At 39.1% G+C, this 18068-nt stretch overlaps 1 protein-coding gene across 11 annotated transcripts in view; it reads left to right on the forward strand.

Annotated features, from left to right (window-relative positions):
• Window positions 1-18068, forward strand: part of ADAM22 (ADAM metallopeptidase domain 22) — a 226598-nt gene that overhangs the window by 105065 nt on the left and 103465 nt on the right. For all 11 annotated transcript variants that reach the window (XM_035020508.1, XM_035020509.1, XM_035020501.1 and 8 more), the window contains exon 4: window positions 12530-12596. In XM_035020508.1, coding sequence (XP_034876399.1) covers window positions 12530-12596 — 67 coding nt within the window. The remainder of the gene's footprint in view (window positions 1-12529; window positions 12597-18068) is intronic.

Below are 18068 nucleotides of genomic sequence, written 5' to 3' on the forward strand. Positions count from 1 at the left end.
AATCTTAAAAAAAAAAAAGTAGCACATACATACAGTGGAATATTACTCAGCCATAAAAAGAAATGAAATCTTGCCATTCATGACAACATGGATGGACCCTAGAGAGTGTTATGTTAAGGGAAATAAATCAGAGAATGAAAGACAAAGAATATATAATTTCACTTATATGTGGAATATAAAAAACAAAACAAATAAAATCCCAAACTCTTAAAAACAGAACAAATTGGTGGTTGCCGGAGGAGAGGTGGGTGGGAGGATGGGTGAAATAGGTAAAGGGGATTAAGAGGTACAAAATCGCAATTATAAAATAAGTCATGGAAATGATAAATATAGCAGAGGGAATATAGTGAATAATATTATAACACTGTTGTATAATGACAGATGGTGACTACACTTATTGTGGTGAATATTGAGTAATAGATCAAGTTATCAAATCAATATGTTGTATACCTGAAACTAATATACTACTGTATGTTAATTATACTTCAATTAAAAAAGAGGGCAATAATTGACCATCATTACCAGTGGATATTAAAGCCTATTAATCTGTGTTCTCTCTAAAGAAGGGACTGTGATATTCTTCACACAAATGATTAGGAAAATATTGACAGGTTGACAGATAGATCTTAAGTATTACAATAATCTAGGCAAGATATCATGGTGATTCAGACCAGGGTGGTGGCAATGGAAGTGGTCATATTCTGGATATATTTTGAAAACAGAATTGACATAATCACTTGGATATGGGATACAAGAGAAATTGAGGAGTCAGTGATCACACCTTGGTTTTTGGCCAGGGTAACTGGAAAGATGAAGTAGCTATTATGAAAATGGGAAGACTATAGGAAAATCACGTTTGTCAAGCAAGATCAGGAACTCAAATCTGGATATAGTTAAGTGTGTATGCTTATTTGTTAAGAGATATTGACCATGTGGTTAGAAATATGATTCTGAAGTTCAGAGGAGAATTCTGAACTGGAGACATAAATCTGAGGGTTATCAACATATACTTGTTATTTAACAGAAGTCATTAGATAAGCTCACCAAGGGAGTGAGTATAAAAAGAAAAATGGACCAAGGACTGAGCCCTGCAGCCACTACATTATTTAAAGATTGGGGAAATGGGAAGAAACTAGCAAAGAAGATTGAGAAGAAGCAGCAAAAGAAGTAGGAGAAAAACTGGGAAAGAGTAATGCCTGGTAGGAAATCTAAGGAAATATTTCCAAGAGGAAGGGTGATCAGCTGTGTCAAATGCTGCTTACAGGTCAAGTAAGATGAAGACTGAATCAACCATTAGATTTAACAAGATGGAGGTAGGCAATGAGTGACTTTGATAAGAGCAGTTTTGGTGAAGTGGGGGGGGGGGTAAAAATCTGATTAGATGGGTTCAAGAGGTAAGAGGGGGAGAAAGGAAGATACTAACTATGGGTAATTGTCTTGAGTGGTTTTGCTTAATTGACAGAAATGTAGCGGCAGTTGGACAGGGAAATGATGTTAAGAATTCTTTTATTTGTTTTTGTAAATGGGAGAACTAACAAAGTTTATATGGTGACGGAAAAGATCTAATAGAGAGGGAGAATTTGATGACGCAGGAGGGAATAATATCTGGTGCTGTGTCCCTGGGTAGGCAAGAAGGGATGGATTATGATGCATGAATAGGGGGATTGACTTTGGATAATTACCTGGCCAGCTAATCCCTAGAACAGGAGGGAAGTCTGAGCATGAGTGCAGATGGTGGTAGGTGCAGAGATGTGGTGGGAATCTTTGGAACTTATCTTTTGATAGGCAGCAAAGTCATCTTCTCAAAATAGACTTTGAAGGTTTGAAAGAGAAAGAGAGAAGGTATGAAAAGGTATTGTGGCACAGTTGGGAGAGTAAATGTCCTAGGAAAATAAAATATGATTGCCAGAGTGTTTTAGGGGACCCATCGAGGTTAGTGTTCATCACTGTAACGTGAACACAGTCTACATGATGATAGACTGTTCTTCAGCTTCATTCAGTTGTACTGAGTAGGCCTGGTGCCTCTAGAGCTTTTTTAAACCGGCATTGGTTTAGCCAGGAAAGAATCACGTGTTAGGAGATGGGTAGGGAAATTTACAAAGCAGTAAATATTAAGATTGAATTGAAGCTGAGCAGGGAAAGGTATGAGACATGAGGGAGGTGAGGGATGGTGAAATGGTAGCAAGTTCAGTGGATTAGGTCTCATTGGGGTCAAAGAACTGAAATGGGGTATTGAAGGAGAAAGCCTAGGACAGAAGTTGGTCAGAGAGTGAGAGCCTTGGAATTGAGAATATGGTAGGTAAAAGAATGGAGAAGATCATTAGAGGAGATGAGGTCAAGGAGCTGAGAAGAATTACAAGGTTCACCTAGGTAAATATCAAAATCACCAATAATTGCAACAGGAGTAGTGTTTGAGTATGTGATCATAAACTAGAAGCTAAAATCTTCAGGGAGTGAGGGAAAGTGACCAGGAATCAATAAATTGCGTAAGGATCCGTGATAGTCTGATGATAGGAGATACAAAGAGGGGTGATTTTTAATGATATGTGTGAGAATGGTATGACATGGCAATGAGAAACATGGAGGATGTCTTTCCCCTCTCTTCACGGGATCCCCTTAATTATGATGTAGAGCCCCCACTTAAATGGGTGCAGGAAAAGCAGTTTCTGCAGTGGAGAACTGATTCTCAGAGGGAGATGGTGAAGGAAGTGTTCAAGGAAGAGATTGGAGATTTTGGTAGTGGCAGTTTGTGAGTTCCAGAGGGCATCATCAAAGGGCATCTGGAGCTGGGGAGTGGTGGGATGAGGGGACAGAGCCATATGGGGATTAGAGATCTGGAGATGAGGGATGATTTGGGAACCTAACGGACATTAGGTAACAGACATGAACTAGGATAATAGCCCTAATTAGGTTAACCGTAATGATTTTGAGAGCATATGGCCATGATGAGGCTGTGTGGGTTGATGGTAGGTAGATGCTGTCTTGCTAGGAACAGGCAGAATTGGGACTCCCACTAGACTCCAGCTTATGAGGTCACATAGGAAGGGGTGGGGAACAGTCTCACTTTTAGCACTGAGCTCTTTATTTCTGACAATGGAGTCTGGCTGAGGGATGTGGTCTTATCTCCAGCATATGGATGTGGAGGGGAAGGAGACAAAGATGGTAAAAATGCTGATTAGGCAGATAGCAATAGAGAATTTGAGGCAAGCTCTACCTTGTTGAGTATGATTTTCAAGTAATATTATAAAAATGGAAATCTTTAATGTACTTTATTTGAACAATATCTAAGAACTACAGCTTTTTAAAAATACCAAAACCTTTCATTTCTAGGATGCTCTTGGAAATCTAAGTAAGTTTTGGAGTAATTCTGTCAATTTTCTTTTTAAAAAATTAGTTCTTGATTTGGCTTTCATGTCTCCCTCTGTTGATAATGTGCCATAAGATTCACCAGAGACTGCTTTTTATTGCTTTGCTGCAATGTGTTCCCTAGTATCTTTGACTTTCAGTATGGTAATGAGTCACAATGATCAGAATATACCAACATAGTGTTATATTAATAAAATTTTACTAGACTATTTGTAGACTTAATTTGATTATACTTCTATGCCCTGGTAACATTTTTTGTATGTCAGGAGATACCTAGGAGACTTCGACTTGGTAGGTGGGTTGGGGGTGGTTCCCAGGCAATTTAAAACAAAAATCCTGTGATTCTGGGGCAAAGCTAGGCTTTGCCTGGAAACCTTTGCCTTAGTAGGAATCTTTTTATAAAGAGGAATATTAATAATAGTGCCCAACTCAACTGTGACCTAATCACATTTAGTCTAAATGCCTTAGTTCTGATATACACAGAAAGCTGCTTGAAAATTTTCATCAGATTATGACTTCCTCAGTAGAGCCTAACTAAAATAGCCTCACCGTTAGGCACAGGGTAGAAAGAAAATCCCTTGTATGTTCATAAGCAAGAAGGAATTGTCATATTTATAATTTGGAAAGGAGCAAAATGAATCTTTCATCCAAAAGGCAGATCTTAAGTAAGCTTTTATTTTTGTTGTTTCCCTTTAGTTTAAACAAAATAAGAATTTTAAATACTAGTTATTACATATTGAGGATATAGACAACAGTTCTGGCACAAACTGGGGCTGAAGAATGGATGATTAATTCTCACTGATATGAAGAGCCAGGACATTTATCCATTTTCTGTAGTGAGGATTCTCAGCAAAGACATTAGTTTTCAAAGAGGATCTGGAGGCTAATTTTTGGCTACATGAGTAAGAAAACAAAAGAGAAGATGAAATGGGAGGAGGAATGCATAAAGTGGAGAGAATTGGAAGAGCATTTTTTTTTTCTAAGCTTCTAATTTCTTATACCTCTTATATAAGATAATGGAATTTGAATTCTTTTTTTAAAGATTTTATTTATTTATTTGACAGAGAGAGACACAGAGAGGGAACACAAGCAGGGGGAGTGGGGGAGGGAGAAGCAGGGTTCCCGCTGAGCAGGGAGCCCAATGTGGGGTTCGATCCCAGAACCCTGGGATCGTGACCTGAACCGAAGGTAGATGCTTCACCGACTGAGCCACCTAGGCGCCCCTGAAATTTGAATTCTTAAATCTTCCATTTTCCTAATTCTGTTCTTCTGAAAAGTTTTGAAACGAAACAAAATCTCTAATTTTCCATCGTGACTCGATGGAGCTTTTCCCTATTTTACTGGATGGATTATACTCATATTTGAAACTTTTATGATACTTTTGTATTTATATTACCCAAAGTAAGTTACATTGGGCTCATTTGGAGCCTGTTCCAAGGAAAACATGATGTTAGTTTTGTACACCATTAACAATTACTGAATGGTTAGAATAAGCAGACATGACCAGCCTATTGCCTTAGTGTATTATTTTGTATAATTCTTTCGGTTGACTGGGAAGCTCTGCTTCCTGTAGTAATAGCTGGGGCCACTGTTAAATCTGGAGAATCCAGAATGGCCTCAATCCCATGGTTGGAAATTGGTGCCAGTGTTGGCTGGGAATTCAGCTGGGGCTGTCAGCTAGGGACTCTGGTTCTTCTCTACAATCATCTTATTATGTGCTTGCTTAGGCTTTTTTGGGGCATGACAGCTGGATTCAGAGATTCAAAGATGGAGAATTGTACATGCGTAGAAGCTGGGAATCTCACATGTTACACAATATCACTTCTGCCTCATTATATTTGCTACAGGGCCAGCTCAGATTCAAGGAGAGGAGAAATGGTCTCCACTTGGCTGTAAGAAGAGTGACAAAGAATTTGTCGCCATCTTTAAATAACCACAGTCCATCCTTGCACCACAAATTATTTATATTTCTCACAAATGCAAATGCGGTAAATTCCTCCATACACTCCTGAAAAATCTCATTCCATTATAGTATCAGGCTCAAACTCAGGGCTCAGGTTCTCATCATCTGAATCAGGTCCTGGGGTTCAGTCCACTTTTTAGATGATGTGATGCAGGTACAGACTCTTGAACTAGAAAGACAAGTTATATGTCCTACACACAGTCGAGTTACAAAGGAGAGATAAGGACAGGACGACTGCAATGAATACTCTTGTTTAAAAAGGGAGGAAATAGGAGGAACCTAGCTTTCACCAGTCCATTGAAATTCTGATATTCAGCCAGGTGTATGTCACCAGCTTCCCCTGTTTTGGGGAAAGGGAATATGTGGCTAAGGCTCTATTCTGCTTCCTGGGAGTGATTGCCTGTGGTTGTTGGCTGTAGTCTTTGAGTCACTGTTGCTTTTCCCTAAGAAATGGGGCTAGGCCTTAACCTAAGTATCTTTCTAGGTCTGCTTCCTGACTGTAAAAAATTTGAATTGACTGTCCATTTTAACTCAAGCTGGTGGCTGTTCCATTGGTGGGTTCTATGTGAATTCATTGGGATTTACCCCATTTGAACAAAACCACAGCCACCCATCTTTTTGGGATAGGCCTGTCCTTATTTTGGACTTTGAGGTAAGATGCTATGAGACAGTGCCTTTAAGATTCTTAGAAACTCTTTTGTGTAGCTGAGGATCTGGTAGGCAGGCCTTTGAGAATCTTAGAAACTCTTTTATATAGATGATATAGTCCAGGCAAAGCAGCCTTATGTCTTTCTGAGGTCTTAACAAAGGGTCTTACAGCCATATCCTTTGATTCGATCTTGATCCCGAGGTCACATTTTACTCACAGTACCTTCAATTAGATCTTTGCTCTGAGGCCATTTTTTGAAAATCTAATGCTGGTTCAGGTTTCTTCATTCATTTGTTTCTTCCTTTGGTGTTTTTAGTGGGGATACTATAAATGATGCGTCCTTCTCAGTGTATTACTTCAGGAGCACAAGATTTTGGTTTCTTCCATTATTGATGATGTTTACTGATCCCTTGATTAAGGTGCCCCAGTTTTCTTTACTGTAAATGTATTACTATTTTGAAGGCAGAATTGAATATTGGGATTTTGCTGAGAGAGTTATGCAGTAGCCATGTTGAGTTTAAGATGCCTCTTTCACATCCTTGGAGAGACTAGTTCAGAAACAGGGGTGCCAGTTGCTGTGTCAATTGGAAAGATGAAGTGGTCTTTTTCTGTTTCTATTTTCTTTTTCTTTTTCTTTTTTTTTAAAGAATTTATTTATTTATTTGACAGAGAGAGATAGCGAGAGCAGGAACACAAGCAGGGGGAGTGGGAGAGGGAGAAGCAGGCTTCCCGCCGAGCAGGGAGCCTGATGTGGGACTCGATCCCAGGATGCTGGGATCATGACCTGAGCCGAAGGCAGACGCTTAACGACTGAGCCACCCAGGCACCCCTGTTTCTATTTTCTCAGTGAGTACAGAATTGAGATCATCAACATCAGTGACCGTGAAGGAATACTTTGAGGAGAAAAGTTTGGGAAGGTCTTCTTAGAGTAAATTGACTAGGAAAATTTATTGGATTTATGGGCAGTGTTGTGCTAAGGGGAACCACTTGATAATTGTCATAAGTTCATCGTGTCACCATTCAGGATCTTCTGCTTTTTGAGGACAGACTGATTATGAGAAGAGTTAACTTTTCTCATAGTTGAGTTTCGGCCAAGTGAGCATAGTGGAGAGAGCAGAGTGAGAGGAGTAAGGAAGTTTTGAGTGTATACGAGGGAGTGATTATCATGACAGGGCATGGAAGATAAACTCAATTAGGTGGACAGGATGGAAGGTAGGACAGTGAAAAAGTGGTAGGTAGGGTTCATGGTTTAAAAGTCTTCAAATAGGGGGCGCCTGGGTGACTCAGTCGTTGAGCGTCTGCCTTCGGCTCAGGCCATGATCCCAGGGTCCTAGGATCGAGCCCCGCATCAGACTCCCTGCTCTGCAGGAAGCCTGCTTCTCCCTCTCCCACTCCCCCTGCTGTGTTCCTGCTCTCACTGTCTCTCTCTCTGTCAAATAAATAAATAAAATCTTTAAAAAAAAAAAAAAAGTCTTCAAATAGTTACAGTGAAAGTTCTAGGGAAAGATGGATAGGAGATGGTGAATGGGGGTTGGAGTGATTGAAATCAGGATGCGGGAGGGATTTCATCTACGTTCCGGTTTAATACCTACCAACTTCATATTATCTCCATTTTAGACATGGGCAAATTATGTCATAGAGATTAAATAACTTGACCAAGGTCACACAGCAAGTAAATGGCAGAGTTTGGATAGGAAATCAAAATAATTAGTTTTGTTTTTAAGCTCCAGCATCTTTGTACTAAACCAGCTGCCTCTGATTCATGACAGTTGTCCGCTAGACAAAGAGTAATCATTATTACGACTGAGAATGTTTACATTGTGTTTGTTTTGCTTACACCAGGCTTATTATGGCATGTGAATGAAAAAAAGGCCTCAGAATACATTTCTAATTTTAAAAACATCTCCTTACTTTCTTCATAAAACAAGTGGCCTTTAGAATTTGATTGAAAATGATTTTCACTTTCATCTTTGAAAATTCACAAGTTAGGATTCACACATCAGTTTTGAGTAAGCTGTTAGTTAACATGGAGTAAATTCTACCTTATCAATTTACAGTAAAATAAAAATTCTCAATGTTAAGGAGATCATCCTCCATTTTCCTACACTTGAAATTATTTAAGTAGATCCCTACTTAACAATAAACAATGACAATCTAAGGAAAAGAACTTAAGGTGATTTTGATTATCTCTGCCTTAGGAGGCCTCAAGAAAATTTGCTTAGGTTCTAAGTAGATGGTAGTAAAGATTTTATCTTCAGTAGAGGAAGAGTGACATTTTAAATAGAAGGTTTTTCAGCCTAATAATTAAAATAACAATATTTAGCCGACTTCCACAATACTGCAAACAAACAAAACCCAATTGGCTGGGCTGTTTTTAGTTTAAATTACATGGAGCCCTTTCCAACACTACTTGTAGGTGTAGAAGCTTGATTAAAATAGCTGCATAATTCCTGAGCAGAGGGTTTTCTTTGCTGTAATTATATTCGTGTGGTGACTCATACTCTCTTAATTCCTAGATTTTATAATTCAAAGGAAAATATTCCCTTGAACTTTTCAAACCTGGAAGACTCAAAAGTTGTTTTTTAAAAATTATTGTTACTATTTCTACTACCACTATGACTTCTCTAAATGATATTATACCTATTTGCTTTTAATCTCGCTCAAACTAGCTCCAATGATGGGGATTTACTCATGTGACTGATGGAGAAAGGATCCCACAGATATTCAGCATCAGGGATGGGCTGTTCTGGATCCCAGGACCTGAGCAGCAGAGATTTGGGGGCTTTTGCTCTGGTATTCCCCACTGGCACACCTCCATTTCTTTCAAGTGTCTGCTCATTTTTGACTCTCTGCCTCTCTTTCCTTGAATGAATTTTTTGTGAATTTACTTGTTCAGATTCCCAAGAGAGGGAATAATAGTTGGTTCTGCTAATAAACACTGCCTGTGTATGGCACATTTCCTCCCCCACTTCTGGCAAGTTGAGACCCATACAAGGTTGGGAGCCAATCCTTCGCTAACATTTGGCTGGTACCTCTCCTGTGTAGGGTATGGCTGTGGGTAACTGGGCAAGATGTGGATGCTGGAACTGTGACATGTTTCGCTCGAGGCAGATTTCTGTCATGCAGCTTCACTTTTGTTAGAAGTCCTTTGAAATTTGTGAAATACTATCTCATATCCCAATGAGAAGAAAAGAAAAAAAGGGCAAGAAAGAAAGAAAGGCAAGAAAGAAAGAAAGGCAAGAAAGAAAAAAAGAAAGAAAGAAGAAAGGCAAGAAAGAAAGAAAGACAAGAAAGAAAGAAAAGAAAGAAAGAAGGAAAGAGAAAGAAAGAAAGAAGAAAGAAAAGAAAGAGAAAGAAAGAAAGAAGAAAGAAAAGAAAGACAAAGAAAGAGAAAGAAAGAAAGAAAGAAAGACAAGACAAGAAAGAAAGAAAGACAGACAAGAAAAAGAAAGAAGGAAAGAAAGACAAGAAAAGAAAGACAACTGTTGGCTGGCTGCACAATAGCTCTTCTCTCCACCACCCTCCTTCCCCTGAACATTGTTCAGCTCTGAGTACTCATGATGTTCATGCAAGGCTCTGGAGAAGGAAAACTTGATTGTTCAAAGGCATGGTCAAAGGAGTTGTTTTGGTGAGGCCCAGTAAGGTAATTCTGGCAAGACATACTTGAGAAGATGGATGCTAGGGGCTTTTTGTGAAGAGTTTACGGATTCCTTTAAAGAAATTCAGGGCTTTTCTACCTTGGGATATTTTTTACCTACATGAGATGCTTAGAATTGCAGTGAGGAGGACAGGTCACTCACCGTGTTGGTGGTGGAGCAGAAGGTGAACTTATGTCTGGTCACATCCATGTGCTGAGCCAGCACACCAACTAACTCTGGAACTGCCCTGATGTCTGGTGGGAAATTACTTTGATGTAATAGGTAGTAGCTCACAAGTATACTACCAGGCAAGCTAGCCCCCACAGACCAAATTAAAATCTTCAAGTCACATGGTTTGCTAAATTAATTTGAAGGACATGGTGAGAAGCAAGAAGGAAGAAATGGGTGGGTTAGCAACCTTAGTATAGGGTGCAAGTTGGATGGAAGGATCCCTCCAGCTAAACCTGGGGTACGCGGTGTTCCTAAGTTCTGCTTCTCTCTCTGCTGCATCTGCCCTCCCTGCTGATGATGTGCTTTCAAGGACCAGAGTGGAGGTTTGGGCAAGCTCCATAGGTGGAAGGTAGTTCAAGCTAATGACACCCATTTTCTGGTTCTGAGTGACACAGATAAGTAGGCTTGGTCGGGAGCTGTAAATTGCCGGTTAGCTTGATGAACAGTCATGAATTCTATTTGTGTTTTTTGGGCAAAGAAAACGTGGGGCAGAAATGGGTGTGAGCAGAGTTTATTAACCAAAGCAGTTTTACCCCCGAGTCTACATTGGCAATGTGTGGAGACATCGTTGATAGTCATGACTGGTGTGTCTGTGTGATGCAATTGGCACCTAGTGGGTAGAGGCCAGGGATGCTGCTAAACATGCTGCAGTGTGTAAGATACTCCCCAAGACAAGGAATTATCTGGCCCAAAGTGTCAGTACTGTGGAAGTTGAGAAGCCCTCTGTGTCACCAATAGGTGATTGAATTAAAAAGTCATAAGTAGTATTTATGTATAGTGTATCCTGGATATTTAGTATCTTTTGTGTATTTATTATATCATGAACATTTATTACCCAGGTGCTTCATGAATATTAGATATCATTTGGTCACCCATCCCTTTCTATCAATGTGTAATGCATACATGATCTTCTTAGCTATACTTACCCATCCTATGCATTCTGCCACATCTAACAAAATTTGTTTACTAGTTACTTATCTATATTTAAAACATCTTAGAAGTGTTTGCATTTATTTTGTAAACTTCAAATTTATTCATCTAACAGACCTGGAGATTAGCAGAAGCAAATTCACATTACACCTGTCCTGGAATTTCTAACAAGAAATAAGATAAAAATGTCCTATAAACAAATTATAAATTATTTAAGCCACTTTTAGTTGTGTCTTCTGCATCTTGCTCCCCCATAACATCATTAGGAAAATGTATTCCAAAGATAAATGAAACAAGGAGTTAGACTATAATTATAGATTTCCTAAATGGTAATGTAGGGATCAGATACTGTAGGAAATTGATTATGGTGCCTGCGTTAATATAACACATGCTTGATCATTCTGTTTACCTTTCAAGCAAGTGTAGGCATGGTGCTTATCATGGCAGGCCTATGCACTCATTAAGAGAGAAAGAGGGAGCATGTGCGCATGCAAGAGCAGGGTGAGGGTGTGGGGAGGGACAGAGGGAGAAGAAAGAAATAATCTTAAGTAGGCTCCACACCCAGCATGGAGCCCGATACAGGGTTCAATCTCACGACCTTGGGTCCTGACTGGAGCCGAAATCAAGGGAGAAGAGTTGGATGCTTAACCCACTGGGGCCACCCAGGTGCCCCAGAAATTCACATTTTTTAAATGATTGGGATACTTTTGGCATGGTGAACTTCAGAGCACTGTGAAAAAGATTTTTTAGTTGGCTGATCATCTATTGATGGAGTAAATTTAGAAATTTAAGTTTTGGGGCTCAGTTGGTTAAGAGTCTGCTTCGCTCAAGTTATGATCCCAGGGCCCTGGGATTGAGCCCCATGTCGGGCTCTCTGCTCAGTGGGGAGCCTGCTTCTCCCTCTCCCTCTGCCCTTACCTCCTGCTTGCGCTGTCTCTCTCTCACTCTGCACTCTCTCTCAAATAAATAAATAAAATCTTAAAAAAAGAAATGCATAGCTTCATAATTATTTTTATTTAATGATGTTAATTTTATTTATATTTTAGTGCTTTAAAAATCTTAAGACTTTAAGACTTATGGAAGTTGTGTCTCGAGGCACCACCATTAAAAGGGGAATTTTTTCACATCTGTGGAATTAAAGGGAAGCATATTTAAGAAAATGTAAACATTTTTAAATGGTACAAGAAGGTTGTTTAGGAGAGATTTCAAAAAAGATTATTTAAAAATGCTCAAGGCGTATTCCTTCTCATTTCTTCTATATTTCTTTGCTCCCTTTTAATGTTTTCGTGATAGAGAGGAATATTTTGTTAAAATATCACACATTAAAAATGGTAGAGTGTGATAGCAAATCAGAACTATTTTATAAAAGCTAAAGTAAAAATGGGAAGAATGAGATGTCTTGCAAATAATGGTGAGCTTATGATAGTTTCCTAGAACTGAACTAGGTCAGAGGAATAAGTTCTGGCAAGCAATGGGGTGACAGGTGATTTAACCTCATACTTTTTTAGAAGTACTAGGGTGTGTGTGTGTGTGTGTGTGTGTGTGTGTGTGTGTGTGAGAGAGAGAGAGAGAGAGAGAGAGAAAGAGAGAGAATGAGAGAGAACGAGAGAGAGAAAGAGACCTATACAGTTTTTTTTGTTTGTTTTAAAGAATGAGCTAAAGAATCATAAAGCTGGTATGTGTACACTTGGCAATTTTCAGATGATTTACATTTTCAAGGTCCTCTTTAATCATCATTTCTGTTTGTTACAGCGATTTGCTGTCCTCTGAATACGTAGAGAGACACGTTGAACATGGAGGGAAGACGGTGGAAGTTAAAGTAAGTCAAACTGAATCACAGACCTGTACCTCTGAAACAAATAATACATTATATGTTAAAAAAAAAAAAAAAAAAAGAAGAAGATAGCAGGAAGGAAAGAATGAAGGGGGGGAAATCGGAGGGGGAGACAAACCATGAGAGACTATGGACTCTGAGAAATAAACTGAGGGTTCTAGAGGGGAGGAGGTGGGGGGATGGGTTAGCCTGGTGATGGGTATTGAGGAGGGCACATTCTGCATGGAGCACTGGGTGTTATGCACAAACAATGAATCATGGAACACTACATCAAAAACTAATGATGTAATGTATGGTGATTAACATAACATAATAAAAAAAAAGTTAAGTAAAATTGTTTTCCTCTGGGGGAAATTTTTTGAGAATTTTTAAAATACTGATTCTGATTTTAATTTTCATTGATACTTCTAATGAACAGTCTTGGGGTTTTTATATTTCAGAATTCTTCAAGAAAGTGTATCACCCACTTGTGAATAAAAACCTTTAGTTATCAGAGAAAGAATTCTTAGTGTACTGTAGGAATTGTTGGAGTTAGGTTTTATGGGATTAATGTAGCACAAGGGGTTCTTTTTTAGAATATGTCACAGAAAATAATTTCTGAATTTGCCTTTAAGGCTAGCCCTGAGAAACAAGAGGTAAAATCTTGGGTCCAGGGTGGATACATGACTTTGCATTCAGTTGAAAAAGACATTTCCCTGGTAAAGTGGTAAATTTATTAGGTCTACAGAGAAAGCCCCAGGGGTTTTTAAATCCGTGGTGAGAGAAATCGCAGGACACTGGTTCTTGTCAGGTAAGCTCTGAAAAGGTGACTTGTAAATAAAAGCCTCTTCCAGTTATAGGCATAGGAATGTATATTTTTGTCCAGTCTACTGATGATGTCATCTGAGGACATGTGAGACCAAATCCCACCCAGGGTTTTCTTTAGGCCCATTGTATAGTATGATGTTTTAACCATGTGTTTATTTTCTTCTAAACAGTGTCGGACTACCTGTTTTGCTTTATAAGAATTATAATGCCATTTATATATATTTGCTTTCTTTTTCTGAATATAAATTTGACACAGACTCATTTTAGTAAACTTAAAGGAGAGAAAAGTGGGGGAAAAAATGAAAAATCACCCTTAAATTCATCACTGAGGTAAACTTTGTTTTCATTTTGTTGTATGTCCTTTTAGTATTGTTTTGTCCTATGCACATATTTATATTTTAATTTTTTATAGTTGCTATCATACACAACCTGCAGTATAGTAAGCAAGATTTCTATATCATGTATAGACATCTCTGATAAAGACTTAAAACAAAATCTGTTAATTTTTATAAGTGAACTAATTATAATAATTATACCAGTACTTCCAGAAAGTTACTCTAAATTTATTAAGACAGGCTGGCTGAATGGTTGGTTGATGTATTGCACTGTCTTACTGCAGAAAGGATGTCAGGATTTTTCCAGTAAGACATAGGAGAATGGTGCCATTTTGTTTGGAGTTGGAAAAAATTACTGAGATTTAGAATCTCTGGGCTTCTGTTCTCTTCCCTGTTTATTTGGCTTCACTTCCTTATTTTGTAGGATGCTTTTCTGAATGCAGAGTATATCTTATTCTTTTGTTAAATTAAAGAGGAAAAGAAACAGTCATTTCACTATCAATTTCCATTTATACCTGTCAGTGGAATAATGAAATGCATATATGAGCGTGGAGGGCAGACCTAGCAAAAAGCTATCTTCTGTTGCTACAGTAATATCCCTTTTCAGGAGACTTGAACTTCATCAACAAAGCTTACTCCACTCTGAGATCATTAGACAACATGGGTATATATAACACCTAGAGCTCTGATGTTCTGCACAATCTTTGCTGATTTTCTAGTCTGAGAATTGCGTTTTCTTGGTTGATGGTTTGCCTAACCCCCCAAGCCTATTAAACCAGGGAAATAATAAATCCAAACTTCATTCAAACCTTTGGGCCAGAAGACGTTTCTCCCTTCAAGAAAACCACTTGGATCTCACCCATCACCTCCATTTGTTTCTAGTCCTTTTAAAAATCTAACTCAAAATTCTCCTCTGGGTTTTTTCCAGGAACCACATTGAAAGCTCTGAATCCTGCCCCATCAATTCAGTTAGTAGCCAGTTATTTTCCTGCTGGTTCCCTTGGGTCTTGCCCTTTGTGCTTCACTCTTTGGGGTGTTTCTTCTTACATGGAATCTGTTAGTTCTCTTTTCTTTACCAATGGCTCAGAATTTTCTTACGCTTTTCTTTTCACTATACATTAGGAGCTAAAATTGTAGCATTTCATATTTTTCCTCTTCTTTCTACTACTTTTTCCAAAAAAATTTTTTTTACCTTCTGTATTATTTTGCTAAGGCCGCCATCACAAAGTACCACAGAGTGGCTTAAACAACAGAGATGTATTTTCTTTAAATTTTGGAGGCCAGAAGGCCAAGACTGAGGTGTTAGCTGGGTTGGTCTCCTCGGAGGCTTGTAGATGGTGCCTTCTTCTCCTTACGCCTTTACAAGGTTTTCCCTCTGTGTGTGTTTGTGCTCTGATTTCTTCTTCTTCTTTTTTATTTATTTGAGAGAGAGAGAGAGAGAGCACATGAGGAGAGGGGTAGAGGGAGAGGGAGAAGCAGGCTCCCCTCTGAGCAGGGAGCCCGATGCGGGACTCAATCCCAGGACCCTGGGATCATGACCGAAGGCAGAAGCCCAACTGACTGAGCCACCCAGGAGCCCTCTAATTTCTTCTCCTTAAACAGATGATTCTTCGTGTTGGACTAGGGCCTACTCTAACAACCTCATTTTAACTTAATTACTTCTTTAAAGACTATGTCTTCAAGTACAGTTACAATTGGAGATACTGGGGGGTTAGGACTTCAACATAAGAATTTCAGAGGAATAAAATTAAGCCCATAATGCCTTTCCTAAGAGTGCTGTTTTTTTTTTTTTTTTAAGATTTATTTATTTTAGAGGGAGCGAGGGCGAGAGAGAGAGAGCACGTGTGGGAGGGGCAGAGAGAAAGGGGAGGAGAATCTCAAGCAGACTCCATGCTGAGTGCACTGAGCATGGAGCCCCACCCAGGGCTCCATCTCACGACCCTGAGATCATGACCCTGAGCCGAAACCAAGAATCCCACGCTGAATGGACTGCACCACCTAGGTGCCCTTGTCCTTTTCTTTTGGAAGTGAAATAAATGAAGGGTATATGAAATCAAGACAAAACTCTAATCCTTTTGATGATATAAAATCAAAATCAAAATCATTATGCCAGATCGGGGTGCCTGGGTGGCACATTCCATTAAGCATTTGACTCATGATTTCAGCTCAGGTCGTGATCTTGGGGTTATGGGATTGAGCCCTGCATGGTGCTCCTTGTTGGGGCAAGGAGTCTTCTTGAGATTTCCTCTGCCCCTCACCCAGCTTGTGGTCTCTCTCTCTGTTTCTCTCTCAAATAAATAAATAAAATCTTAAAAAAAAATCATTAGGCCAGATTTAAACAATGGCTAGATACCAATCTAGTAAATGACTCTGCTCAGGTGTCATAGAACCTTTATTTGTGAAACTCAGGTGCAATGCATTTATTTAAGGGTGTGAGTATGAATGTGGGAAAAGGAATATATTTGCATAAAAAATATGAAATAGCTACTTTCAGATTGTGATTTTTTCAAAACTTTTTATTTATTATTTTTAAATTTAAAAACATTTTAAAGATTTTATTTATTTGAGAGGGAGAGCATGCAAAGGAGCCTGACGGGGGTGGGGGTTGGGGGCAGAGGGAGAAGCAGACTCCCCGCCGAGCAGGGATCCCGATGCAGGGCTGGATCCCAGGACCCTGGGATCATGACCTGAGCCGAAGGCAGACGCTTAACGACTGAGCCACCCAGGAGCCCCTAAAACCTTTTTGAGTTGTAAAATATAACACTGGCACAGAAACTGCTAAGGTGAATACCCTATAACCACTATCCAATTCAAGAAATAGAGCTTGACCAGCTCTTCTGTGTGCTACTTCCCAAACCCGAGCCCCTCCCTCCTCCTCTTAGAGACTTGTAAGTAGTATTGTGACATTTACGGTTATAATTTCCTCACTTTTGTTTATTGTCTTATCACCTGAGCTTGTTTCCCTGCAGTTTAATTCGCCTATTTGAAGTTTTTTTAATGAGTTTTAAAAAGTCTCTTCTAAAATCTGTTGGTTTCCTCATATCTTTCTTTTTTTATTCTCCTTTCCAATTTATTATATTTTTTAGAATTTTTTAAATTTAAATTTTATATTTTATTTATTTATTTGAGAGAGAGCATGAGTTGGGGGCAGGGCAGAGGGAGAGGGAGAAGCAGGCTTCCCGCCGAGCAGGGAGCCCAGTGCGGGGCTCGATCCCAGGACCCTGGGATCATGACCTGAGCCGAAGGCAGACGCTTAACGACTGAGCCACCCAGGCGCCACCCAGACTGCCTAGTTTTGTTTTGTTTTAAAGATTTTGCTTATTTATTTGACAGGGAGAGATAAACAGCGAGAGAGGGAACACAAGCAGGGGGAGCGGCAGGCAGAGGGAGAAGCAGGCTCCCCGCAGAGCAGGGAGCCCGATGCGGGACTCGATCCCAGGACCCTGGGACCATGACCTGAGCTGAAGGCAGACGCTTAACTGACTGAGCCACCCAGGCGCCCCCCTCTCCCCTGCAATTTATATGTTGTCTCTTCAACAAATAAATTGTTTATCCTATGTGGATTCTCACAGTGTGAATTTTGCTGTCAACTGCAATTTTATATTTAGAGTAAAATGAAATCTATGTCCGTGATCTTTCCTTAAGATAGTGATTTGTATTATCTGCAAGGACATTCTATGCCCTGTTGAAGGTAGTTTTATTCCAGTCAGATAGATACATAATCCTGATTTTAAAGTTCTATTAAAAACTTTTCTTCAAAGGTTACAAAGATAAAAGCTTTAAGCAGGAAAAAAAAAGATATTTTTGTCCCCTTAGTAAGAAATGTTAATCTCATCTTTCACTTACATTTATTTCCAGTTCATTTAAAAATTAAATTCTAAATTTGCCCCTTAGTTTAGGAAGAACTTTTATGTGTTTGATACGAACTTTTAAAAGAATTGTAACATTAAGCTTCAACCGATCAGAATATCTCGGGAACAAAATCTTTTCATTTTGACTGTGACAAACTGTGGATCTAGATTCTTCAGACAAGGTGACCTGGGATTGATGAGTAGCAGCCAATAAGTATAAACCATGCAGTTCACTCTTTTACTGGTAGCTAGCTTTTTTTTGGTCTTAAGCTGAAGGCTGCCAGTTTTCAGCTTAATTGGTTGCCAGTGAAATAGGCTCTAGTTAATCAGTATTGTAATACTAATAATAGTAACCAATGATATTTATTGCTCATGATGGGACAGGCACATGAATTTATATGTATTCAGTGCTCAAAACGACCTGTGATTATAAATATAATTATTATGAAACTTGACAGGAAACT

This window comes from Mirounga leonina, unplaced genomic scaffold (assembly GCF_011800145.1).
Source record: "Mirounga leonina isolate KUSES-001 unplaced genomic scaffold, KU_Mleo_1.0 Mir_174, whole genome shotgun sequence".
Lineage (NCBI taxonomy): Eukaryota > Metazoa > Chordata > Mammalia > Carnivora > Phocidae > Mirounga > Mirounga leonina.